The sequence below is a fragment of the Marmota monax genome, unplaced genomic scaffold (genome assembly GCF_021218885.2).
Source record: "Marmota monax isolate L192 unplaced genomic scaffold, Marmota_monax_Labrador192_F-V1.1 WCK01_AAM20220418_F8-fsc00012, whole genome shotgun sequence".
Lineage (NCBI taxonomy): Eukaryota > Metazoa > Chordata > Mammalia > Rodentia > Sciuridae > Marmota > Marmota monax.
Genome location: NW_026695227.1, coordinates 1,622,231 through 1,650,210, shown reverse-complemented (window position 1 = coordinate 1,650,210; position 27,980 = coordinate 1,622,231). Strand labels below are relative to the sequence as shown.

The window sequence follows — 27,980 nt, the reverse complement described above, 5'->3', positions numbered from 1 at the left end:
GGCTTTTCCAGTCATTTAGATGAGAGGTCAGGGGGCGGGAATTGTGTCCAACGCGGTATCTGTGGGTGCAGGTACAAGCAGCGCCCGGCTCTGCTCTGTCCGCCACTTCCAGGCAGCGCTGCACGCCCGCCCCGGTCTCCAGCAGGAGTGTCGTCCCGGTAGGCGGAGCCGCTGGCCCCGCCCCGCCCCACCCGCCCCCTGCCCGAGCGTCGTTCTGGTGGGCGGAGCGCTAGCGGCCCCGCCTCTCCCCTCCCAGCCACTGCCACCGCTGGCCTGCGAGCCTTCTGCGGGTGGTGACTGCTGAGGCCGGAAAGGCGAGGCGGCAACATGCTGGGCATGATCAGGAACTCGCTGTTCGGGAGCGTAGAGACTTGGCCTTGGCAGGTTCTGAGCACTGGGGGCAAGGTAAGCCCGTAGGGCTGCTGAGAACTTGAAGGAGGCCTGCGACTTCGCCTCATCCTGGCCCGGGCTTCAGGGTTTTCTGAGGACGGGTGGGATGGGACTGTGCCCCCCGAGTGTGCGTTCTGGTCTCTGCCGTGATTTGGCCCCCTACTACCCAGAGAAGGAGAGGAACTAAAGGTCCTGTGCAGCCAGACCAGGGGTCAGGGGAGAGGTTGATGGGCGGGGGGTGGGGGGGTATCCACCTTGGCGAGTTGGACACCGCCTGATGAAACATTTGTTCATTAAAACATTCTGAACATTTTTGTTTGTTGAGAGACACATCGTTGTAGAAATGGCTCCCCAAAAGCCCTTGCCGGCACTAAACTTCCAAGTACTAGAGAACTGAGTATTAAAGAACAAGTAAGGTCTGTACTGCATAGACCTGATGCATGATGGGTGGGGGTACACAGGGAAGGGAGCAGGCTAATTCTGATCTTCATAGGAGTGCCATGAACAAGGCCTCAGGGATGATTAAGAGTACACAAAATAGATTAGAGCATATGCAAAGGCCCAGAGCCATACTGTTGCTTTTGGACAACTGTTAAGAGTTGGCTGTGCGCGTTCGCACACACCTGTAATCCCTGCGGCTCCCGAGGCTGAGGCAGGAGGATGGCAGGTTCAAAGCCAGCAAGAGCAAGTTGCTAAGTAACTCAGTGAGACCCTGTCTCTAAATAAAATACTAAATAAGAATGGGGATGTGGCTCAGTGGTTGAGTGTCCCCGAGTTCAATCCCCAGTAGCCCCCTCTCCAAAAACAGGAACTGCTAGAATTGGATGAATAAAATGAATGAGGAATAATTGCTTTATTTCCCCAAATTTATATCAGTGGGACTGCCTCCCTGAAAACAAGGAGTGTGTTGCTTGATTATAATATCCTTTCAGACAGGCACTTTGTATAGTGAAGCTGTATATAACCTCCCAGCACACCATCTCACTTTTTTAAAGGACCATGTTACCTGGGGGCCAACTTCTGAAACAGTACAAGGGGCATCAAACAAAAGCCCTTCACTCAACTCTAGTCTGGACTGTTCAGCCAGCCAGAGGCTTGTCACTCATCCCCGTATCTAATTTTCCCCATCTATATGTAGACTGAGTAGTTTAAGGCCCAGTCAAGGTGACACATTCAGATGCCTGCAGCGCCCAGGCAGGTAATGGAAATGAACTAAACTGACTGTTTTTTACTATACAGCATGGTGGAAACAGAGGCAAAACTCGAGAGAAAGCTCAGATTTGCATGTATAAAAGATGACTTTAACCAGTTGTTGCAATGCAGTAATGTGAAAAAGTATTCCTTTTTTTTTTTTTTTTTATTAGTGTTGGGGATTGAATGCAGGTTCTCATGCATTGTAGGCAACTGAGTTACAGGCCCAGTGTTGCCAGATTTTTAAGGAAAATCAGATATCCAAATTCTTTATGTGAAACCTCCCAATTTAATATTCATTAACTTAACAAATAACACATTTTTTAATGCCAGCTATGTGCCAGTCACTCTTCTAGGCTATCAGAATAAAGAGTAGACAAAACCAACAAAAATCCCTGCCTTCATGGAGTTTATGTTTTAGTGATTAATGATCAAATAAATAAGTAACTATATCCAATATCAGGTGGTAATCTGTACTATGAAAAAAAGCAAGCAGGGGCCCTTGGAGGTGGCTTTGGTGGTAGAACACTTACCATGCAGAAAGGCTCTGGGTTTCATCCCCAGCACCAAAAAAAAAAAAGCAAGCAGGGAAGGGGAGTAAGGAATCGGGAGCACTAGAAGTGATGCTTTGGCTTTGAGTCAGACTAACCATTAATAAGTGACTAAAAATGTTCGTAAACACTGCAAGGATCCTGCCTGGATCAGATCATGCCAGTGTCAAACCGGTCTGTGGTTTCAGCCCTGATAAGGTTCCTGTGGCTCCAATAGATCAGAATGTGTGTTACAAACCGCTCCCAGAGAGCCTTCTTTTCTATAATGAATGGGGCTCACTTGGTCTTTTTGGCTTAATGGTGATGCCCATTCAGCGACTGAGCTGGTCTGTGGCCTGTACCTTCGATTCCTTTCTCACCCATTCCTAGCCCTGCTGTCTGTCAGTGTGAAGTCCAGGCTGAACCCTGTGAGTTATTTCCCAGTCTCAGCTGTCAGCTGACTCCCATCTTGGTTTGCCCAGTGTGTGTGTGTGTGAGGGGGGGTATAGTGAGAGACAGAAAGTCTCCAACACTAGATTTGGGCACTTGTAACTTTGGCTTCTCTTACACATGCCTCCATGGTTCTAGCTTCTACTCAGTGATCCAAATACTGAAGCCCAGGTAACAGGTAATCCTCTGTCTTTCTTAGGATGTTTACTAACCTCTGGGCTACCTCTCTGTCCTGTTTGGCATCTCAATTCTTCTGTTACCTATGTAACCAATTCCTTGCATTATAATGCTTCTGTTCTGAGTGCTCCAGTCATTCCTATTCCTATTAGAAGCTTATTAATAATGTCACCTGCCACTGATTTGTTACCTCTAGAGATAAATACATCTTTTTATAAGCATTTCCTGCCATGTTTGATGGGACCATGGGGCCATATGGGATATGATATATTATTGATACTGTTACCAGGCCGAAGCAAATCATTCGACCTGAAGGAATCCCAGTTTCTGCAGCTGGAATGGGTATAAAAGTAGCTTTACCATCTACTCCCAGAGATACTATAATTTTTTAAAAAAATATGAAACTGTTTTATAAGCAAGTACTCTCTACATATAATAATTCAATTATGTCAGAACTTGCCTGTGCCCCACTGTTACAAGCAACTTAATCTCTGAAGCTAATCATGAGAGAAAGTAATAGTTCATGTCTTAATAGATGGTTTTGAGGTTTTAGAGAGATAATCAATTATAAATTGCTCCACAGCACACCTGGCCCTTGGTTGAGCACCATTACTGTTAGCTTCCCCCAGTTTTACAGGTAGTTTTAGGTCAGTTACTTAACATCTCGACCTCCTTTCATTTCTCAATTCTGAAGATAAGCTGGTGTGGCAAATAATTAAATATTAAAGAGTCATGTAAACTTTTTTTTTCTAAATATTTTTTTAGTTTTCAAAGGACCTTTGTTTTATTTCTTTATATATGGTGCTGAGAATCGAACCCAGTGCCTCACACATGCTAGGCAAGTGCTCTTCCACTGAGCTACAACCCCAGCCCATCGTCATGTAAACTTTTAATTTACAAAGCCAGTGTGTAATTATTTTGAAGACAGCCTCTGCCTGAAATTATGTCCCTTATTCTGGAAAGAGTTTGGGCCAGAAATTGTTGGCCACACTCCCTGGCAAATGGATGTTTCCCAATAGTGTGGGCTTCAGGCTCTCCAGATGCTCAGGCCAACTTCAGGCACACCGTCCGGCAGACCTTTTCAAGTGTCTCCTTCATTGCTTAGGGAATGTTATGGTTTGAATATAAGGTGTCCCCCAAAAGCTCCTGGGTTAATGCAGAAATATTTGGAAGTGAAATGATTAGATTGTGAGACCTGCAGTCCAATCAGTCCATGACTGGTTGGTAACTGAAGTCAGGTGGGGCATGGCTGGAGGAAGTGGGTCACCAGGTGTGTGACCTGAAGGTGCCTCTTCCCTGCAATCCCTTCCTTTTCCTTTTTCTCTCTCATATATTCGTATTCTCTCTCTCTCTCTCTCTCTCTCTCTCTCTCTCTCTCTCTCTCTCTCTCCTCTCTGACCCTGCCATGAGTAGCCAGGCCACCCATCCACATCACCCCCAACCATGACTGCCACACTTTGGGTCCCAAACAATGAAATCATCCATCTATGGACCAAGACCTCTGAAACTGTGATCCCCAAATAAACTTTAACTCCTTGTCAGGTATTTTGATCACAGCCATGTAAAAGCTGACTAATACAGGTAGGGAGAAGGGTAGATAGCTTTCTGTGTGGGATTGGGTGGGTCTTATGAATGTTCAGAGCATGACTGATAATTAAAAACTTGGTCTTTATCAGATGTGCCCAGCCTGTGCAAATATGTTAGGACCCGATAGCCTGGGTTCAGTCCTGGTTCCACTGTTGGACTACCTCTCCAGTTTGCTCTAGAAATGAGTATTTAAAGCACTAAATTTCTCACAGACTTGATGGAAGAATTGAATGAATTAATTAATGTAAAGTGTTTAAACAATGCCAGACATAGAAAGTATTCCATTAGGATACTAATATTGGGTGCAGTGGCACACGCCTATAATCCCAGAAGCTTGGGAGGCTGAGGCAGGAGGTTTGAGAGTTCAAATCCAGCCTCAGCAAAAGTGAGGTGCTAAGCAATTCATTGAGACCCTGTCTCTAAATAAAATACAAAATACGGCTGGGGATGAGGCTCAGTAGATGAGTACCCCTGAGTTAAATCCCCGGTAACCACCCCCCAAAAAAGGATACTATTATTAATAGTATAATGAGAAAGCAGGCTTCCATAATCAACATGTATACCCCACATCAATAGCAACTGGGCACCCTGGCACCCGCCTGTAATCCCAGTGGCTCAGGAGGCTGAGGAGGGTTCACAAGTTCAAAGCCAACCTCATCGATTTAGTGAGGCCCTAAGCAACTCAGCAAGACCCTGTCTCTAAAAAGGGACGGGATGTAGCTCAGTGATTGAGCGCCCCTGGTTCAATCCCAAGTACCAAAAAAAAAGGAAAAAAGAAAAGAAATAGCAGGAGGCTGATGAGAAGGTATTCTGGGTGTGACTAGAAGGATAGAAAGAAGCTGGGTGGTGTCAGGATTATCCAGAATAGGCTAAGAACTCGGTGAACGAAGGCTTTTAGACAAGGAATGGGTGAACATGATTGGATTTATATAGATTGTTCTACATAGGTCCGTGGGCAGTTTCAACCCCATTTAGAATCTCCCTGTATACTGATGATTCCCCAAGTTACATCTTTTTGTTTATGCCAGCCTCCTGCGAGCTCCAGATCCCGGTATAACTAACTTCCCAATGGACACTTTGCTCATCCACCAGGAGGCATATGACTGGGCAGACGCATCAAGGCCCTGCAGTTCTAGACTAGTTAAATCTGACTTTTGTAATTCATAGAAAGGAGGGTCACTCAAATGGAGGAGGTGGTGTTGAAGAGCGTTCTTTAAGGATGGTGGTCTTACAGTGGGGGCCTTGGCAATCTGAGTTGAACCGGACCCTTTGTTGGCAGCCTTTCTTTCCTTGGTGTGGATTTATTGCCTAAGAGGCTGAGGGCCCAGATCACTTGTACATTCCCTAGAGCTCGTTCCTGCTCCAGGTCCCTTCCCTTGAGACTCACTGAGACTGACATATACTTGAAGAATCCTATGTTTATATCACAAAAGTCAGTTGAACTCATTTTTAAAATTTTTAATTTATTATTTTTAATTATACATGACAGTACAATGTATTTTGACATATTATACATATGTGAGGTATAATTTTCCCATTCTTTTTGTTTAATATTTATTTTTTAGTTTTCGGTGGACACAACATCTTTATTTTTATGTGGTGCTGAGGATCAAACCCAGCGCGCCGTGCATGCCAGGCCAGCGCGCTACCACTTAAGCCACATCCCCAGCCCAATTTTCCCATTCTTTTGGTTAAAGTTGAACTAATTGAGAGTAGATGAGTCTGGCATACTATCAGATCATCATCCTTGAACTAATGGCTAAAACTCCAGCTCCCTACAATAGCTGGTGAGTTCTTCTGAGCCAGAACCTCTGGCCTCTTGCTTTGCCATGGCTGGCTTAACAATCTTTGCTCCAGCCACGTATATCATTGTTTTTTGAGGTACGGGGTATTGAACTCAGGGGCACTTTGCCACTGAGCTACAACCACAGCCCTTTTGTATTTTGAACCAAGGTCATGCTAAGTTGCCTAGGCTGGTCTTGAACTTTAAATCCTCCTGCCTCGGCCTCCCTAGTAGCTGGGATTACAGGTGCACACCACCATGCCTGGCTGAACTTCTTGAATTCTTCACCATCATTATATTATCCTTGACCTCTCCTGTTTTGTTCGTTTAGTAATTTGTTTTAGTCAGCTTTTTTACCTCTGTGACCTAAAAGACCTGGCAAGAACAGTATTAGAGGAAGAAAAGTTTATTTGGTGCCCACAGTTTCAGAGGGCATTGCAGCCAGTTTCAGAGGTCTCTGTTTATAGACATCTGACTCTATTGCTGTGGGCCCAAGGTGATGCAGAACACCATGACAGAAGGAGGAAAGCAGCTCAGGATGTGACAACTGAGAAGCAGAAAGCTTCACTTACCGGGAACAAAACATATATCCCAATGACCCACTTCTTCCAGCCACATCCACCTGCCCAGTTACCACCCAGCTAATCCATTCCAGTGGACTAATGCACTGATTAGGTTAAGGCTCTCATAACCCAATCAGTTCACTCTATGATTTTTTTTGCATTGTCTCATACATGAGCTTCTGGGGGAATACCTCATATCTAAACTAACAAAACTGCTACCTGGAATCCATTCCCTAAGCAATCATCACTTACCGCATCGTGTAATAATCAATTGTGTATTTCTTTTCACCACAGTCTTCATTATCATGTTAATCTCCAAGTTGTAGCATCTGGCAGAGGTTTTCAATGTATCTTCAGTGAATCAATGAAACCAGGACTGAACACACAGATGGGTGATCTATAAGCCCCTCAGAGTCAACAAGAGTTACCAATACATGTAAGCACACACATAAATGCCCCCATGCTAACCTAAGGAGTCCTATTCTGTGTTCCCACACTGCCCTGGCACTCCTCACCACTTCAGATAATAATCTTCTGTTTCGCTGGCTTCCTCCCTTATTAGACCCGGCTTTTCCTGGTGGTAGAAACTGTCTTTCATCTCTGTGTTGTAGTACCTGGCACCATGCTCAGAACATAGCAAATGCTCAATAACTGTTGATTGAATGCATAAAAGAAGGAAAGAAAGGCCAAAGGAAGGAGCCAGCTGGCTTTTCCTCCAGGAAGGTCCTGTTGTTGCTTCCCTGTTTGAAAAGAAGTAACTGCATGAAATAACTTGTAAGACCTTCATTCTGAGCTTGATACGGGCATACTGATGTCTCCCCAGATAAATAACACAGTGGCTAAAAGAGAGGTAAAATACTCACTTCACACCCAAGGGCAGTGGAGAGTCTTGCAACAAGCGTTAGTGGAGGCTGGGACTGGAATTCTACTTCCTGTTTTGCCATTTAGTAACCAAGCTAACTTGGGCAATTCAGTCTGTCTCATTCTTCATTTCCTTTTTGGTAAAATTAGTTAGATGAGGTGAACTTTAAAACCACTTGCAGTGCTGAAATTATGTGATTCACAGAGTAGCACTTCTGGAATTCAAAACACTACAAATGGCAAGATCAGTGGCATCTCAAACAAAGGGGGAGTTCTGGAATTCTCTGCTATGACAGAACTTAAAAGAGCAAAAGGCCCCAAGCTTACACAACAGTTTGCTACTGACGGCTCTTTGAAAGTGTAAGATGCAATGAATGGAGGGCATTGCAGCCATCTTTGGATTACCAGGCACAAGGCCCCAAAGTCAAGGCCGGCCGATTTGCTGCCTCTTGATTCTTGATCTGGTGCTTTCTCCCACCCATGTCTAGGAGAGTATAAGCATGAAATTGACACTCAGGGTTTGGTGTCAGGTGACCCTGACCTCTTTCTCACTATTCACCTTTAATTTTACATCACAAACATGATAGGTGTTTTTGCATTCCAGATATAGTTATAATATTAAATACATTTGTTTGAACTGCACAGGCCACTCACAGGCTCTCCTACCTAGTTGAGAATCTTCAGTCTAGGATACATAGGGAAGCCTGTTTGACCAACCTGAGGCAGCCAGGTGCTCTATGGTGTGTCTGTTTTTCCTAATCATTAGTAGAAGAGGAAGCTCCTTAATCAAATAAATACCTATTGAGCTTCTATCATATAAAGCTCTGTGGTATAGTTCCTGTCCGCATATACTTCATTGTAGATTTGTCAAACTGTAACAGTTTTCCATTAGCAGACTGTAAAATCAATATAGACCAACTTTTCTTCTTTAGTACAATAGAATAAAATTCACTCAAGCAGAGTCGGAGAAAACAGGACAGAGAAAAAGAATCAGAATACACCCCATCCCTAAGGGTAAAGTGTTGTTTTTGGTTTAGTTTAAGCATGTGTATATTCATGATAAGGCAAGATGTAGAAATATTTTTTTGGTGTGGACTGTGATTCTTTTAAAGTTTACCTTACTAAATGTCCAGCAATACAAAATTATATCCTATGAGACATCACATGGCAAGGAAAAGGGGGCTGGGATTCTGAAGGAAAGCTGCATGAGTTGCCATGAATCCAGACACCAGGGAGAGGGTAGTGGATTTAGGACAGAAACTTAGTGCAGAGAGTGGTGGTGAGGAGGGTGAGGGAAGGGTTTGTGTGGGAAGAGAGTAGACCTGATCACTAAGGGCTTGGGAGGCTACCACACATGAGATAAGAGTTAGGGAGTAGAGGTGCTGGGGGTGTATCTCAGTAGTGGAGCATATGGTTACATGTGTAAGGCCCTGGGCTTAATCCCTACAAAGAAAATGGCTTAAGGACATCTTTTCCCCCCCCCCCATATAGGAGAGAAGACATGTGATACTAATCTTTCTGTGTCTGGCTTACTTACTTTAACCTGATGTCCTCCAGTTCCATCTGTTTTCCTTCAATGAAATGATTTCATTCTTTATGGATGAATAATACTCTATTATATTTCTTTATCCAATCATCGATTGACAGGCACCTAGACTTATTCCATATCTTAACTATTGTGAATTTTGCTGCAATAAATATAGGTGTACCAGTATCTCTTTTGTATGCTGACTTCATTTCTTTCAGATATATCCCCGGGGCAAGTACAGCTGGATCATATGGTAGCTCTGTTTTTAGTTATTGAGGAAACTCCATACTGTTTTCCATAGTGGCTGTACTGATTTAACATTCCCACCAACAGTATATAAGGATTCCTTTTTCTCCACATCCTCACCAGCATTATTTTTAATAATAGCAATTCAGACTGGTGTGAGGTACAATTTCAGTGTAGTATTGATTTGCATTTCCCTGATAGGTAAAGGAGTTAAACATTTTTATTTATTTATTGGCCATCACATTTTTCTTGAGAAGTTTCCATTCAAAGAGAATGATGTCTACTCTCACCACCCCTATTCAATAGAGCACTAGAAATTTTATCCAGCACAATTAGTTAAAAGAAGGAAATTAAAGGAATAAAAACACAAAAGGAAGAAATCGAATTATCACTGTTTCACATGATATAATCCTATAATTAGAAGATCCAAAAAGCTTCACCAGAAGACTGCTAAAGCTAACGAACAAATTTAGCAAAGTAGCAGGTTACAAAATAAACATACAGAAATCAGTAGCTTTCCTGTACACCAATAGTGAATCTACTGAGAACGAAATCAGGAAAATAATCCATAGTCACCTCAAAAAATTAAAATATCTAGGAATATCTAACCAAGGAGGTGGAAAACCTCTAAAATGAAAACTATAAAACGCTGAAGGAAGAAATTGAACAGCTGGGGTTGTACCTCAGTGGTAGAGCATTTGCCTTGCATGCTTGAGGCAATGGGTTCGATCCTCGGCACCACATAAAAATAAACGAATAAAATAAAGGCATTCTTTCCATCTACAACTACAAAAAAATAAAAATTAAAAATAAATTGAAGAAGATGTTTGAAGAAGGAAAGACCTTCCTTGTTCATAGATAGGCAGAATTAATATTGTTTAAGTGATAGTACCAAAAGCAATATACAGAGTCAGTGAAATCCCCATCAAAAAATCAAGGAAATTCTCCACAGAACTTAAAAAAAAAAAAAGTCCTAAAATTCATTTGGAAGAATAAAAGACCCAGAATGGCCAAAGCAATTCTCAGCCAAAAAAAGCAGTGCTAGAGGCATCACAATCCCTGACTTCAAATTATACTACAGAGCTATAGTATCAAAACATTAATGGTACTGGCATAAAACAGACACATAGACCAGTGGTACAGAACAGAAGACACAGGGACAAATCGACCCAGAAGAGTTGTCTATCCTTGACAAAGATGCCAAAAACATACATTGGAGAAAAGACAGCATTTTTCACAAATGGTTCTGGAAAAACTGATTATCCATATACAGAGTAAAGAGACTAGATCCTTATCTCTTATCCTGCACAAAAATCAACTCAATATGGATAAAAGACCTAGGAATTAGACCAGAAACCATGCAAATCCTAGAGAAAAACAGAGTCAATATTGCAGGATATAGACACAGGCAATGACTTTCTCAATAGGACCCCTAAAGCTCAGGAAATAATGCCATGAGCTAGTAAGTGGGACAGCATCAAATTAAAAAGTTTCTGCATAGCAAAGTAAACAAATAAGAATGTGATTGAAAACTTACAAAACGGAAGAAAATTTTACTAGCCACTCTTCAGACAGAAGATTAATATCCAGAATACATAAAGAATTCCAAACACTTTAAAACACAAAAAGCTCACAAGTAACCCAATGAGGAAATGAACTGAACACACATTTCTCAAAAAAAGAAATATACATGTCCAATAAACATATGAAAAAATTTTCAACTTCGTTAGCAGTTAGGGAAATGCAAGTCAAAACTAGACTGAGATTTCATCCCACTCCAGATCAGAGGGCAACCATCAAGAATACAAAAATAATAAATGTTGGAGAGGATGTGGAGAAAAGGGAACACATTAACACTATTGGTGGGATTGTAAAATAGTGCAATCACTATGGAAATCAATATGGAAGTTCCTCAAAAGACTAGGAATGGAATCACCATATGGCCCAGCTATACTTTTCCTTTGTATCTACCTATAGAATCAAAGTCAGCATACTATAGTAATACACGCATACCTATGTTTATAGCAGCATAATTCACAATAGCCAAACTATGGAACCAGCCATTGGTGGTGTCCATCAATGGATGAATGAATAAACAAAATGTAGTATAGATACAATGGAGTTTTATTCAGCCATAAAGAAGAATGAAATTATAACATTTAAAAATGAAAGTATAACATTTGAGGTAAATGGATGGAACTTGAAGGTAAGCAAAATAAGCCAAATTCAGAAGGTCAAGGGTTGTATGTTTTCTCTCATATGTAGAAGCTGGAGCAGAAAAAGGGGGGAAAGGTGGTAATGGGAGATCTCATGAAAATCTAAGGGAGAGAGTAGAGTAAAAGAAAGGGACCTGGGGTGGGGAGGGTAGAGAGGAAAGGATAGAAAGGGAAGATACTTGGGGAATGATATTGACCAAATTATATTATTGTAATGTGTGCATGTACAAATATGTAACAACAAATTCCACCTGTGTGTATTATAATACAAAGAAAAATATGGAAAAAAGAGAAGAGTCTGTTCAGATCATTTGTCTTAATTGATTAGGTTATTTATTCTTTTATTGATAACTGCCTTGAGCTTTCTATATGTTCTGGATATTAATCCTGTGTCAGATGAATACCTAGTAAAAATTTTCTCCCATTCTGTAGGTTGTACCTTTATTCTGGTGTTTTCTTTACTTTTTAATTTGAGGTAATCCCATTTGTCAAATCTTGGTTTTATATCCTGAGCTAATTTTAGAGTTCTCTTCAGGATAGTGTTGCCTGGGCCTGTATCTTACTGTGTTTCCCCTATATTTTCTTCTAGTAGTTTCAAAGTTTCAGGTCTCACTTTAAAGTCTTTCATCCATTTTTTTTTTTATGTGTGAATGAGAGATAAGGTTTATTAGGGAAGGGGAAGAGGACTGGGGGAAGGGGGAGAGGAGAGGGCAAGAGAGGGTCATAGGGAGAGTGGATATGATTAAAGAATGGAAATGTCGCAGTGAAACCCATTAATTTTTGCAATTAATTAACATGAGTTAATTTTTATAATAAAAATAATGCATTATTTTTTTAAAAAAGAGGGAAAGACGTCGTGTCCAGGAGTGTGGTGTGACCAGGACAGCTCTGATAATGGAATGGCTGATTTGGGGGCCTTTGACTTCTGTGGGACTATTGTTAGTACTGTATTTTTTGTTTCCTCCCTTCCATGTTTTCCTTCTTTTTCTGGCTCTCCTGTTAGTCAGATGATAGATTCCTGGCTTAAGCCTCCTATTTTCTTTTCTATTTTGGACTTCCTCACTTTACTTTCTGGCAGATTTCCTGTAATTTTATATTCCAAGGTTTCTATGGAATTTTTCATCTCTCTTATCAGATTGTTTTTATTTCCAAGAGTTGTTTTGATCTTTGAGTGTTCCATTTTTATAGTATCCATTGTTTTAGAATGCAGTTTGTTCTCTTATTTCCCTGAGAATATCAAATCTGAGAATTTTTTTGTTTGATTTTTGTTTTGGGGTTTGTTTGTTTGTTTGTTTGTTTTCAGCTTCTGGTATCTCTACATTCAAAGGAATCCAAGAATCTATTTCTGATGGTCCATCATACTCAGACCTGTCTCTTCTGTACTCTCACCATATCCATTATGGAAAGTTCTTTAGAATTTTGTACTTCTTATTATAACTGGCATAGACTGATACTTTATACCTCTCAATTACAATGTCTCCTAAATCTCTAGGAAGAAGTCTCCTATGAGGAAAGAGCCTGTGAAGGGGGGAAGTTTGCCACTGTGGAAGTGACAGAGAAGCCTGTAGATGAGGCTCTACGGGAAGCAATGCCCAAGGTCATGAAGTATGTGGGAGGTACCAATGACAAGGGTGAGTCTCCCTGTGGGATGTGGATCTGGTCTCAGAGGCATGCACAGCATGATCTCACTTCATCAGGAGAAAACATAAGTGGGGGCTACAAGGCTCCCCTATCTATTTCAGTATCATGTGAGCTTCCTGTTGCTGCCTGAACAAGGGAGTTCAGCAGGAGCCACTCTCATGTCAGCCCAGCTATCCCTCACTATGAGGTTCCCTGTTCTGTATGAGTCAGTTCATGGGTTTTTCCTAATTTGTAGCCATAGGCTCCCCGCCCCCTTTTTTTAAACTTACAGTGTTCATTGTGTCTTTGGAATGGTTGACTGAGTGAGGTATACCCAGGTAAGCCAAGCCCCAGTGCAAGGCAAGGCCAGCATCTGACTTGAGACCTCCATGGTGGCATCAGATTGGAAATACCAAACCAACTCCTGGTAGCTCAGACCCTGCTAGATACTGAGACCTAGTGACCTATGGGGATAATAGGTTCCAGACTTTGTTTTGGTAATAGAAGTGTCTGAGAATTCTTAGGATATTTCACACTTTTTTTTTTTTAATACTGGGGATTGAACCCAGGGATACTTAACCACTGAGCCACATCACCAGTCATTTTTATATTTATTTAGAGAAAGGGTCTTTCTAGGTTGCTTAGGACCTCACTAAGTTGTTGAGGTTGGCTTTGAACTTGGAATCCTCCTGCCTCAGCCTCCCAAGTCTCTGGGATTACAAGAGTGTGCCACCCAGCCCAACTAGGTCACTCCACTTTTAAAAGACTTGGCAGTCCATGCTGTGACTCCTCATTTTCAAAATGATAGGTCTGAGTTTCATGTAAGGTCCACATATTTGAATATAAACCATATTTTAAAATGTTGAACTCTTAAGAAAACTTTCTAATTTGGTCAGCACTTTGGAATCACTGCAAACTAAATATGAGTCAGAAAGCAAGTGAAAAAAGAGATATTGGGTTTAATTTTTAGGTTGTTGCTCAAGCTGATAATTCAGAAAGAAAATGGTATTAACTGTAGTAACATTTTCTATGAACAAAGTAATCAGACCTTGGATTGGAAAATAAGTTGACAGAGAGGAGGTCAAGAAGAAATATTTTTTCCTTAGTATTTTCATAGTATCTTCTTAGATGAATATATGAACAAAAATTATAACATTTATTCTAAAAAATCCTGAAAATAAGTAGTATCTCTAATGATCACATTCTAGAGCAATCATTGTTGTCTTTTGAAGATATTTTTAGGGCTTTTTATTTTTTATTTATTTATTTTTTTAATATTTATTTTTTAGTTTTCGGCGGACACAACATCTTTGTTTGTATGTGGTGCTGAGGATCGAACCCGGGCCGCACACATGCCAGGCGAGCGCGCTACCGCTTAAGCCACATCCCCAGCCCACAGAACCCAGGGCCTCACATGTATGAGGCAAGAGCTCAATCACTGAGCCACAATCCCAGCCCCTTAATGTAATCTTAATAATCTTACAATAGTATATTTTACTTCTGTTAAATTATTATTTCATGATTACTTTCTACTATTTCTAAATAGTTTTCTTAATCACACAGTTTCTCATAGCTACATTATATTGTATCATGTGCCCATGATTTACTTAGATATATTCCTGGGGTTTTGGGGGGGTAGGTGGATACTAGGGATTGAACTGAGGGGCACTTGACCACTAAGTCACATTCCCAGCCCTATTTTGTATTTTATTTAAAGACAGGGTCTTGCTGAGTTGCTTAGCACCTCACTTTTGCTGAGGCTGGCTTTGAACTCAAAATCCTCCTGTCTCAACCTCCCAAGCTGCTGGGATTCCTAGGGTTTTCAGGGTTTTTTTTTGTGGGGGGACGGTTTGAACAGAATTATAAATTCTGCTTCTGAATATCCTGTTATGTATAGCCTTTTCCATATTTTGGGTTATTTTCTAAAAGTAATGTTTAGATAGGAAGTAATTAAATATTGATATGTCTATAGTCTAGAGACATACTGCCAAATAATCTTTTTTAAGAATTGTACCACCATATTCCTACCTCCAATATATATAAAAATAAAAGTTGTTTGCATTTGTCTAACTATATAGTTTAGTGCCTGAATTATTTGTTCTTAATTTCTTTTTTTATTCTAATTTGTTATATATAACAGCAGAATGCATTCCAATTCATACTACACATGTAGAGCATAATTTTTCATATCTCTTGTTGTACATAAAGTATATTCACTCCATTCATGTCTTCATACATGTACTTAGGTTAATGATGTCTATCACATTCCACCATCTTTCTAATTTCTTTTTTTTAAAATATCATAGTCTTTTTAGTTCTTTCTAAAATTTTATTTATATATCTATTTTAGTTGTTGATGGACCTTTATTTTTTATTTATATATGGTGCTGAGAATCAAACCCAGTGCCTCACATATTCAAGGCAAGTGCTGTACTACTGAGCCACAACCCCAACCCTGTTCTTAATTTCAAGAACAAAAAATATTAGCATGAAAGAAAAATGATACTAGTTAGTGTGTTTTCCATTGCCCTGAGCAAGCTCTGTCTCTAATACCTACTTCATTCTGTGTTTTTATGTTCTCAGGAATTGGAATGGGGATGACAGTCCCTATTTCCTTTGCTGTATTCCCCAATGAAGATGGCTCTTTACAGAAGAAATTAAAAGTCTGGTTCCGGATCCCAAACCAGTTTCAAAGCAACCCACCAATTCCCAATGATGAAAGCATCAAGATTGAGGAGCGGGAAAGCATCACTGTCTACTCCACGTAAGGAAACTTTTCTGAAGGCATCCAAGGGCAGCACTTGATTTCCATTGCCACTCCTTAGATTATCTCCAGTTAGCACTTGTATTGGCTTTTTGTTGTTGCTGAATTAATTCAAGTAAGAAATATTGAAGCTTAACAATTATTCATGTTAATTTCCTCAGGTTGCAGCACACAGACATTTGTAATTTCTCTGAATACTTGCATTGGCCAGTTGCCAAACTGGTGGGTAACACTAGCTGCGTTCTAAGATACTCAGAATATCTAAGTCAAGCTGTGGTTTGGGGTCACGTATGCATGGGAAATATGAAAAGCTGGAGAATACCTGATTTTCACCCCACACTCCCTTTGAATGCCAGAAGGGCAAAGAACATTTGCCAGAGCTGGGCTTCCATATCCCTAGTTGTTCATAGTCTGTGGCATGCATTCATGCTATTGTCATTTTGATCCTATTTCCAAGACCTCATTCAGAGTCATGTTCCCTTGACTGTAGAATGTAGCAGAAACAAATGGTTGCATATTTGTTGTTTGTATTGTTTTTGGCAGTGCTGGGGATTGAACTCCAAGCTTGATGCATGCTGAGCACGCAATGTACCTCTGAGCTATGCCCACAGCCCTGTTACATGTATTTATCCCTGAGCCCCAATCATTACCCAGTAAACAAGTCTCTTCTAAATGGTTAGTAACTCCCCACTTGTTAAAATCCTCCTGTGTGATTGGCACGGGACCAGGTACAAGAGAAGAACAGGATTTTGACCAGTGGTAACCGTGGGTTGGTTCTTTTCTACAACAACCTCATGAAAAATAACTACATATAATCTTGCACTGGACAGAGTTTTGGTCCACTCCCAGGACCTCCAAACTTGGTTATTTGGCTTACCTACTCCAACTTTGAGGCTGACCTTGGGCCAGCTTTCCCTGGAGATAGCACAATGCTTTAAACCTTCCTACTGTGGCATCCTTAGGCCACAGAGCCTCCCAGAGGACAGTGGACACAATGCAACTGCACAGCTGGCCTGGGAGCCTCCAACTCCTGTTTCCCTCTAATCCAGACCTGGTTCAGACTTCCCAGCCTTCAATGCAGAAGCTGCAGAGAAAGCAGACTCTGATTAAGCAGTGTCTTTTCTCTGGGTAGGAAAGTGAATCACCTAGGGTACAATTTTATTTTATTTTATTTTATTTTATTTGTGCTGAGGATCAAACCCAGCTATATCCTCAGCCATAGGATACAAAATTTAAAGAAGCATTCAGTCTCATAGTCTTCCAAGTGCAGGGTAGGCACTAAAAGTGAGCACCTCCTTGTCTTGCACCTTGAATATCTGCTGGTCTCATCCTTATTTCTGCTCTGTCTTTCCCATTCTCTTTCCTGTGCTTTGCGAGGCAGCCTGGTACAATATAACAAGCTAGTATTTTATAGTGCGATTCTTAGCTCTGCTCCTTAGTAGCAGGATGACACTTGGGAAGTTATTAGGCCCCTTTAAGGCCAGTTTCCATGGGGCTAGGGTTGTAGCTCAGAGGTAGAGAGCTTGCCTTGTACGTGTGAGGCACTGGGTTCAATCCTCAGCACCACATAAAAATAAATAAATAAAATAAAGATATTGTGTCCATTTACAACTAAAAAATATTTTTTTAAAAAAACTTAAGTTTCCACATCTGCTAAGCACTGATAATATAATTTATTTTGTAAGATTATTGTTAAAGAATGTCTTTCAGTATTTACTAAGATATTATTTATAAATTAGTGTTTATAATCTGTAGTAGGTTTCAGTAATTATTCTTTTCTCATTGCCTCTTGTTTCATTAGGAGTGAGGTTGACCCAAATTAGTTCACTTAAGACTTCCTACTGATGAGGCTAATTTCTCATTATTTGTTAGACCAGAGCCACAGTGAAGAGTTGACACAATTCTTTTCTTTTCTTTTTTTTTGAGAGAGAGAGAGAGAGAAATTTTTAATATTTATTTTTCAGTTTTCGGTTGGCACAACTTCTTTATTTTATTTTAATGAGGTGTGAAGGATCGAACTCAGCGCCCCGCGCATGCCAGGCAAGCGCGTTACCGCTTGAGCCATATCCCTAGCCCTACTTCTTTTAACTTTTTAGTATGGGAATTTTCAACTTATAGAAAATAAGACAATGAAGCCATACGTACCCAGCACTCACCATTGAAAATTAACTCAGTGGCAGTTTTGTGTCATGTGTTGACATGATACCACCTTGGATTAATTTTAGGCAAATTTCAAACATTATATTATTTCATTCATAAATATTTTAGTGTGACTAGTGAAGATTTTTTTAAAAATATAATCATAATCCCTTACTACTCCTAAAAATTTAATAGGAATTTGTTAATGTTTTAATAACATAGAACAGACAGTGTTAGGACTTCTCCCATTATCTTACAGTTTGTTTTGACAGTTTGAATCTGGATCCAAGTAATATCCATCCATTGCAAGTGGTTGGTATATTTTACCCCCTCTTGGTTCTAGAGATTGAACCTAGGGGCACTTTACCACTGAGCTATATCCCAGACCTTTTCAATTCTTATTTTGAGATAGGATCTTGCTAAGTTGGCCAGGATGACCTTGAATTTGTGATCCTTCTGCCTCAGCCTCCTGAATAGCTGTGATTACAGGCATGTGCTACTGCACTTGGCCTGTTAGTGTGTGTGTGTGTGTGTGTGTATTTTTAAATAACTTTATTTTATTTATTTTTTTTTATGTGGTGCTAAAGATTGAATCCAATGCCTTTCCCATGCTAGGCAAGTGCTCTACCACTGACCCACAAACCCAGTCCCCTATTGGTATGTTTTTGAACTTTTACAATCCATGGCTTTTCTCACCATGGTGCTTGTTCATTTTTCCTTGTAATTTATGAATCATTTGTCCTATTTCCCACAGTCAAGATTTTGCTGACTTTATTTCTGTGGCACTTTTACATGTCCCTCTGCCTCCTTTGGTTGCCTATAAATTAAAGCATCTGAAACTAGAGATGTGTTCAGATTCAGGTTTTAGGATTCGGGGCAAGAATATTTCCTAGGTGGTGATGTATATTCCCATCAAGGTCACAGTGTCTGGTTACCTCTGTTCTTGTGATTTAGTGACCAGAGTTAAGGTAGGTGTCTTATTCATTAGAGCTTGCAAATTAGTAATGTTCTGTTTCCTTCTTCATTTATTAGCTGAAATACTTAAATAATGAGAAGCTTCCCTTATCTCTTGTTTGGTTTTGCAAAGGTAGAGTCATACAGAAAAAGCAAGATCAGTGCTTGATATACCTTCTTTTATTTGCCAGACTTTGGAATAATAATTTAATTCCTTGACCTCCTCCAAAGGTGAGGTTGTCATTGTCTTTGTTTTTTGAGTAGCAACAGAAACACATGAATTTAAACATGCCTGATGTGTTTCCTTTCTTTGAAAATTTTTTTATTGATGCTCATATTGTCCCTTGGGCCAGTACAGCCTCTTTAAGTTGATTTCTCAGTCTTTTTAACATGACTCTAATAGTCTTTGGTCACTTTCTATTTTCAAGCACTATTTTTTATTCTAGAGGAAGAATTAGCCATTTCTCTAAGAAATCCTATTCCTATGATGGAAAACATATAAATTTAAAAGATAGATTAAAGTCAGGTTTCTGTAAGTTTCCTTTTAATTCTCTGAAATCTCACCAGATGAAAGTATCAAATATGGTATTTAACTTACAAATATGGTATTTAGCCTGGCTCTGTGAATTTTTTAAAAAATATTTTAATAGCATATAGCTGTTCCTCAACCAGCCACTTGATGTCACTGCACAATCAAATGTGCATTTAAAAGTACCCTGTGGTAATGTGTGCTATTTCTGATTCTGTTGAAAGGAGCATTGAGATGGTAGAAGGCAACAGTACTATTTCAAATACAAAAGTATAATTTCAAAGGATGCAGTGATGATGCTCCTTGGTGGTCTAGTGGTTAGGTTTTGGCACTTCTCAAATAAAGCAGTGATGTGTTTCATGACAAAATTAATTCTAAGATAAAAGTTTTACATCCGAATTAAGTCTTCTTCTTTTTATGGTCTTGTGAAGAAATATCCACAAAGGGGATCGCACACTTATTGGCAGTATTAATTGCCAGTGTTTTTTTATTTGAGGGTGTTTTTGTTTGTTTGTTTGTATTTTGATAAATAGAATGCTGTGGGGGTAGGGGACCACTATCAGCATATTCTTAGTAGTCTTAGGAGGTAATAGAATTATCCTTGCACTTAGACCAGGGTTGATATTCCAGACCACTGACCTTCCTCTGTGTTCTCTAAAAGCCACTGATATTAGAGCTTGGCCTCCAGTACTGGGTTCTCCACGAGATCCACAGGGGAAAGGTTGGATAGTTTTATTAAAACTTTCACCATTTTAATGAAATATTTGCATATGAAGGAAAGAGCTGGAAACCAGAAGGTCATTGCCAGGGTGACCAGTGCTCCAATCCACTCACCATACCCACAGGACCACTGGCAGTAACCAAGCCTTGCTTTGCCTTATTTTCCTCATCTGTAAGGTGTGGGTAAGAGTGCCTAGCTTATATGGTTGTTGTAAACAGGAGATAGGACTATATCTATAAATGCCCACACAATACTGGGCATGAGGTAGACACTCAGTAAATCCTAGCCTAATCTCTTCTTCTTGACTTTATCTGCATCTGAGAATTAAAAAGTTTTATTAGAAAAAAACAACAACAACAACAAAAAATCAAAGTTACTATAGATACACTTGGGTTTAAATTTCAACTCTATTACCTATTAGTTTCACAACTTTGGGAAGGTGCTGAAGGAACATTAGAGAAGAAGCAACATCTGCCCTTGGAAGTAGGAAAGACATTCTAGTGGGAAAACAGACAAAAAGCAAATGTCTCCAGATACTGAAGGACTGCATTTTTCCAGAGATAAGAACTGGTATCCACAGACCAACATTATGGGGAAACATATTTCTACTCAAAGATAAAAGCACTGTGGCACAAGGTTCCTGACAGTAAAATGGACTGATGACAAGGTCGTGAAGTCCTCTCCCCCAGAGGGGTTCACATACCATCTGGAGGGGCACGTGATGTTGTGCTATGTAATGATGCAGATGAGTGGATGCTTAGTTCAGCTGAACAAGTGTTTATTGAGAATCTCTGATATTTAAGTCACCTCACCTCTAAAAGCCTTGCCAATGATAAGATTCCATATCTAAAATTTAATTAAGCACCGTTTCATTTCCCACCGTGACCCAATCTGAGTTCCCCAGCCAAACTCGGCTTTCCTCCCCTAGTCTGATTCCTGTCCATGATCCCTGTCCTACCAACAGTCCCCTCCACCCCTGCCTACCTGGTGCAGATGTTCTCACTCCTTCACCTTCTACATGCATTGATTGGCCCAGTCCTACCACCTCCCAGCCTTACCTTTATAGCCATACTGTCACAAGTCTCTTTCACCTCTTGCCTGAATGATTATCATGGCCTCCTGATTGGCTCTGGTTTTCCCACCACTGCCTCCTCCAAATTACCCTTTTATCATTACCCACCCCACCCTAAAGCACAGGACCATTCACATCACCTCTACCTGCTTGGACTCTGAGCCCCATGGAAGTCTGCTGAGCTCTGGTTGTGGACATGTCCCTAATCATGATAAATGTCAGGGATTGGACCAAAGTCCAAGTTACTAGGGAGTTCCTCCATTCCCAAGAGGAGGGGTATGGGAAAATCTTGGGTCTCCCCATATATGACCAGGCGGTGACACCCAGTGAAAGTACCTTGTCATGGCATTTACCGCCCTCTACAACATGGCCCCATGTTGGTACTTCATTCCAAATAAGGAAATGCACACTTTATTGTGTCATTAAGCTACAGCTTAAATATAAATGTAAATAGCTGAAGGCAATGTGAAGTCGATGATCCTTGGTCTCCTCTTCATGTAAAAATAAAATGAAACCCAAGTATATAAACAACTGTATTCATACAGGTCATCTAACTATAAATATAGGGCATCATATACTGCTCTATTAAAGGCATAAAATGTGATGCCCAGCAGTAATCCCAGTGAATTCAGGAGGCCGATCCCTGAGGATCCCAACCTTCACCCAACTGCAGCCACTTCTAGACCTTTGCTCACACATCCGACTTTTCTCATTCCACTCCCAGTCTTTGCCTAAGTTCTAAGAGAATAGGAACTTTGTCATATTGTTCCCTGCCAGCATCAAAAAGAGATGCTTACTCTTGTCTTCCGTAATCACTCCCTTTATGTAGTAACTCAGAACCAACTATTTCCTATTCTTCTCTCCACCATCTTCTGTATGTACCTTCTACCTCCATTGTAGAGTTTCTTTCTGTCCAGGGTTATCTATGTGTGTTTCTGCCCTAACCAATACAGTTGGACCTCACAATGATAAAAAATATATATATATCCTTCATCATCTTTCTGCTCTTATGGTGTCTGGTTGGTGCTTTGTGCTCAGTGATGGTCCATGTGGTAAGAACTGGTTTGATCTGGTTGAACAAAATTCTGCACTGTTAGTCCTTTTTCCTACTGATGGACTCACAGCTGCTACTCCAATACTCTTTTTGCCTAGCACACAGCTACATGCACCAGAGATCCTACACAAACTGGTGTTGACCTGTGGTTTGTTGATGTTTTAGACAACAGTGGATGGTCAAGCACAGTAAGTCCATTCCTCTTTCTTCCTCACTGCGTGACAGCACCAGACACTCCCTGAAGGATAAATAACACACAATGAATTTTTGCCACCTTGGACCAAAAGCCTGCCTCTCAGCCTCCTCCATACTACCTAAAGTACTCTCCTCCTCCCCGTCTTCCAATTCTCTCAGTCTTTTAGTCAGCTCCTTTTGTTTTTCTGGAAATGTGTGTGTGTGTGTGTGTGTGTGTGTCCTTTGTTCCCATGGTAACCAAATTCTTTGTTCTGACATTGGGTAAAATAAAATACAGTGCCCTAGAGAACTTCTTTGAAGATGGGAGTTAGAAACTTATTAACAGGCTTACAAAAATAATATGCATACTTTCTGTTTACTTCCTTTTAGGAGCTCAAACCACATTATGAGCATTCCTTAACTCACACTCAGGCATGCTTGTGAACTCAGGAGCTGTGGGCACTGTGTTGTTTTCCTCCGTGTCCAGCCTGGAAGCTGAGGCAGGGAGGAATGAGGCACCTTTTCTTGGATCACCAGCTGAGTCACCACAGACCAGCTCCCCTCATGTTCCAAGGCAATGTCCCTGAATAGGGTCTGGTTTTTTGGCTTGTTTCTGTGGCTCTGTGATTGGGGTCAGGGTGAGTTGGTTATATGATCAGAGAAGACAACACATGGATGTTTCCATGACTCTCCCAACTTTGTTTGCTTTCTAGTAAAATGCTTCCATGATGAAGCAGTAGGGAACTTTTAATCTTCATTATGAGCATCTTGGTCTGCCTAGGAACAAATGGAAAGAAAGAGGGGCAGTTCCAGTAGTGAATTTTTGGAATCCCTTAGTGAGATATTCTCCTGATTAACTTCAGCCAGATTTCCTCCTTCTCAGACAACCCTTCTCAATGTCCTTGCCACATCCTCTTTATCCACCCACCACTGAGGTATTAGGATTCCCAGGAGAAACCTTCTGACCCTCTGCAATATCAGTACCTGCATCACCCCTTACCATGACTGCAGCCAGTGCCTATGTGGTGAGGATGCCCAATTTCTGTCACCAGATCCATCACTTTCCCAGTGGCTATCTCTGACTCCAATTCTTTCCTGAGTCTAAGATTTTTAGTGTCAGACCACAATTTAGTACTCAGTTAATAACTCACATGAATGTATTTCACAAAGGCACCTTAACGTCATCATGCCCCCAGACCAGACCGTTAGTGCCCCATCCCCACTGCTCCTTTCCAGAGTCACTCTGCAGCCTTTAATCCCTATTCCAGTTAGAGGCGTCTGCTTCCAACCAGGGGCTTACCTATAGCCCAGGAGAACCCTCTCCTCTCCCTCTCTTACCTCCCCTTCATGTCCAATCACCTTTCAAATCTGCCTTGCCCAGGCCTTCATCGCCTCATAATGGCTATTCCTGGCCCCCAGTGTCCTCCCACCCCAGTCCCCCACCATTTCCACCGTCTCTCCACTGCCACCAGAGGAATCTTTCTAAATTGCAACCTGCTCATATCGGTCCCTTGCCTTAAAACCCTTTTGTGGGTTCTTCTTGGCATCTGGGATTAGGAATTTGAAGAAGTTGCATAAGGTTCCCCTATATGGCTCTGGTCAACCCAGGCTTCCTGTTCTAGCTCCCAACACTGTCCTCTTGGTACGTGCTCAGAGGGTTATTAGGTGAATGAGTGGGTGAATTCGGCAGCATACTGACGTATTTAAACACTTAACTCAGGAGTAGGTCTTAAGTGCTATCTTTAGGTCTGTCAACCTGAAGACAATCTCTTTTTATTGTTTTGTCTTAGATTTGTTTATTTTGCCAAGGGCACTGTGTTAGATGTGCTGGGTACATCAGTGGATAGAAAGTGACAAAGATCCCTGCCATCATTGAGCCTCTAGTCTACCAGGGGGCATAAAACAATGAACATGCTTGGGCTGGGGATGTGGCTCAAGTGGTAGCGCGCTCACCTGGCGTGCGTGCGGCCCGGGTTCGATCCTCAGCACCACATACAAACAAAGATGTTGTGTCCGCCGAAAACTAAAAAATAAATATTAAAAATTCTCTCTCTCTCTCTTAAAAAAAAAAAAAACAATGAACATACTACAGTTTAGATTTTGAATGGCCCATGTGTTAAAAGGACAGTCCCCAGCTTGGTGCTGTTGAGAGGTGGCAGAACCTTTAGGAGGAGGTGCCTACTGGGAAACCTTCAGGTCACTGGGGATGTCCCCTGCAAGGAGATTGTAGGACCCTACTTCTTCCTTTTTTCCCCTTTTGTCACCTGGCTATGAGTTGAGCAGTGTGCTCTCCCTGCCATGACCATCCAGCATCCCCCAGAGAGACCTAAAGAGCAATGGGCTGGCTGCCTGATGGTGAACGAGACCCTCCAAAACCTGGAGCCAAATAAACCTCTATTTTAAGTTAATTTTCCCAGGTATTTTGCAACAAAAAGCTGACTAACAGAACATAATAAGTAAATCTTATTGATATGTACTGGAAAGAAAAGGGAAGGAGGGGAAAATGAGGGAAGGAGGAAATGAAAAAGATTGGAAGGGGGGAGGTTTTATAAGGTTAAATAGGGTTTTGAGAGTAGACCTGAGAAAGTGAGAATTGTTAAATGAGCCAGTTCATGATACTACTTTAGATTACCGTCATGTCCCTCACCTGCAGAATCAGGATTGAAAGCCTGTCCTGAGAGAATTGCAAAGTATAACAGGCCCTCTGTATTGGCTGGTTCTGCATCTTCAGATTCAACCAACTGTATGTCAAAACTGTTTGGGGAAAATTTTTCATCTGTACTGAATATTCACAGACTTTTGTCTTGCTATTATTCCCTAAACATAACAGTACTTACCATGCATTAGGTATTATAAATAGTCTAGAGATTATATGGGAGGATGTGCATACGATATATGCAAATACTGTGCCATTTTATATAAGGGACTTGAGCATTCACAGATTTTGGTACCCTAAGGGGGTCCTGGAACTCATCCCCATGGATACCAAGAAATAGTTAACAATAAAAGCTGCAGTGTGCTGTGAGTTTACTATCTTATAAGCTCTGGGTTGAGCAGTTTGCTGTCTTCTCTCCTTTTATCTTCTGAATCAGTGCTATCGTCATTCATATTTAACAAAGGATCTTAAGGGTCAAGAAGTTAAGAATTTTCACAAGACCATGAGTGGAAGTGGCAGAGCTAGAATTTGAGCATCCACATTAGCCATTTTGCCTCCAACTGATGAATGGCCACATTTGAGGACCAGTCCTTTTGGGCATTTCCAAAATAAGTAGTTTGAAGAGCCTTTTCACAGTTGGGTATCATTCACTGGCAGGGCCTTCAGGTAGCTTCAACACTTTTTCTCACCTCCAGCATCTTATTTGCTTCAGACAGGTGGTTCTCAATCTAACGATGTTCTGAATGAGAAACTTTGGCATCTTGCAGACTTTTATTGCTAGAAAAAAAAACTTTCTGAATCTTCCTTCTCTGTCTACAAATCCAATTTCCCTTTTCTTGAGCCCCAATGAAACTGGAGTTCAACTTTCTTCATCTCCTTATACTCCTTCGTCAATATATTTGAAGAACCAAGCCTCGTCTGCTTCAATTGGTCTCGGCTCCATCTCTCTTCTGTAGCTCTTGTCTAGACATTATAATAACCAATCCCTCACAGATGAATCCTGGGTGTTTTTCACATCAGCGACCCTGTAATCAACATGCTGAATGCTTGCTGAGCATGACTAACCACTTATAAAAGAGCAAAGCATGATTCAGAGAACTCCACCAAAAATAATGCGTTATTTGGCCTCGTCTTAGCCTGGTACAAATTCAGACTTTTGAGTCATAAAGCTCATTAGAAATGCCATGTATTGACTCTAATAAAGATTTTAGTGCAACCAGATTTAGAGTGGTATAGTTAGGGTAGGCTACAGGATGAATTTGGGTTCAGAGGCAGATGACGTCAGGGACATAATAATCTCTTGAAAACGAAGGCCTTATTACTTTTGTCCCCAGCTTCTGCCATCAAGAAAAACACCTGATTTGGGAGATGTCTCAACCTAATAGAAAAAGCAGGCTTTCGTGATCTGAGCAGAAGGGATTTATTAAAAGGGGTTTTCTTATTTGGGGTATGTGTAAAACTGACATAGATCCCTCCTAAAACTTGCTTGGGCCCCCTGCCTTCATTAGCCCTGATTTAATGAAGCTGTCACATATCCCTGCTGGATGAGTTCCATCACTATAGTTGCTCTGCTTTGAAAGCAACAGTAGCTACTACCTTTAACAGCAGCTCCACCCTAGCTCCCTGATGTCCTCCTTCCTACTAGTGACAGAGGCCAGAAGAGGAGAGCAGTAGAGGGAGCTAGAGAGAAGGGTGAAGGGTGGCCCTGGGACAGTTAGCTCACCACCTCTTTGGGAAATTGCAGATAAGGGAAGCTGGCATTTAGCATGGGGCTAACATGTTTGAGGCCCTGCATTATAGTTCTTCACCTCTGTTGTTGCATGTAACACTCATGACTGTGGAGGAAAAAGAAAATATATTATAGATTTTACAGATGAGGAAGCTGAGTCTCAGAGAGGTCCAGTTCTCCTATCTAGGAAGTGACGGATATAGTCTTACTACACTGAATGCTTGTCACAGTGACCTTGGCTATGGCCCCCCTCTCCCCACTAAGGTCACATCCTTTCTTACCAGCCCTTGCTCTTGTATCCTCAGGCAGTTTGGTGGTTATGCCAAGGAAGCTGACTACGTAGCTCATGCCACCCAGCTGTGTGCTGCCCTGGAGGGCACAGCCACTTACCGAAATGACATCTACTTCTGCACTGGATATGACCCTCCCATGAAGCCCTACGGACGTCGCAATGAGGTCTGGCTCGTGAAGACCTGAGTGACTCATGGCATCGAGAGCTTCCTGGAAGTGTGCCTCTGCGTTCCCTGACTTGGGGTCAGGAGGGGCCAATGCTTCTCAAGTTCCAGCTCTCCTTCAAAGCCAGTCACTGCCAGTTTTCTGAAATAAGCGCAGTCCGTATACTGAGGTTCTTTTTCTCGTGGTGGGGAATAATACAGCCAAGATAGGCAATATGGTTCTTGTTAATTTAGAATTTTCTGTGGCAGATCAGAAAAACTCCAGCAGTACTTTCTCAGCCATATGGGCCACTAAAAACTGATTTTTAAACATCACTGAATTTGTATTTCTGTTAATGAGGGAATATGTGAATTGTTCACGATCTTTCAGCTTGATTCTTATAACAGCTTGTCTAAAAATAAACCAAATATAAAGATCTCTGACTTAAGCAGTTGAGACAAATCTTAAGTATAATTATTTTCAAGGTTCTGCAGTCTTACAGATAATATAGTTATTAGTACTGTTGACGGTGTTTTTCACAGCAGGAATCCTGTGTTTGGAGTTCCAAAGTCCTTCTGAATGTTAACACAAAGACCCTGGGGAAGGGGATG

The 27,980-nt window shown here is 41.1% G+C and overlaps 1 protein-coding gene across 1 annotated transcript; it reads left to right on the top strand.

Annotated features, from left to right (window-relative positions):
* Positions 1-245: 245 nt before the first annotated feature.
* Positions 246-27,817, top strand: Hebp1 (heme binding protein 1). Its single transcript, XM_046436165.2, has 4 exons — positions 246-405; positions 13,015-13,153; positions 15,726-15,906; positions 27,240-27,817. The coding sequence occupies exons 1-4, from the start codon at positions 328-330 to the stop codon at positions 27,409-27,411; spliced, it is 570 nt and encodes a 189-aa protein (XP_046292121.1). The 5' UTR covers positions 246-327; the 3' UTR covers positions 27,412-27,817.
* The last annotated feature ends 163 nt before the right edge of the window (positions 27,818-27,980 follow it).

Excerpts from the sequence above, each read along its gene's own strand:
- Hebp1 (XM_046436165.2), top strand. The coding sequence starts at position 328 with ATGCTGGGCATGATCAGGAACTCGCTGTTCGGGAGCGTAGAGACTTGG. Across the intron at positions 406-13,014 it reads TTCTGAGCACTGGGGGCAAG|GAAGAAGTCTCCTATGAGGA; the intron begins GTAAGCCCGTAG and ends CTAAATCTCTAG. Across the intron at positions 15,907-27,239 it reads AGCATCACTGTCTACTCCAC|GCAGTTTGGTGGTTATGCCA; the intron begins GTAAGGAAACTT and ends TTGTATCCTCAG.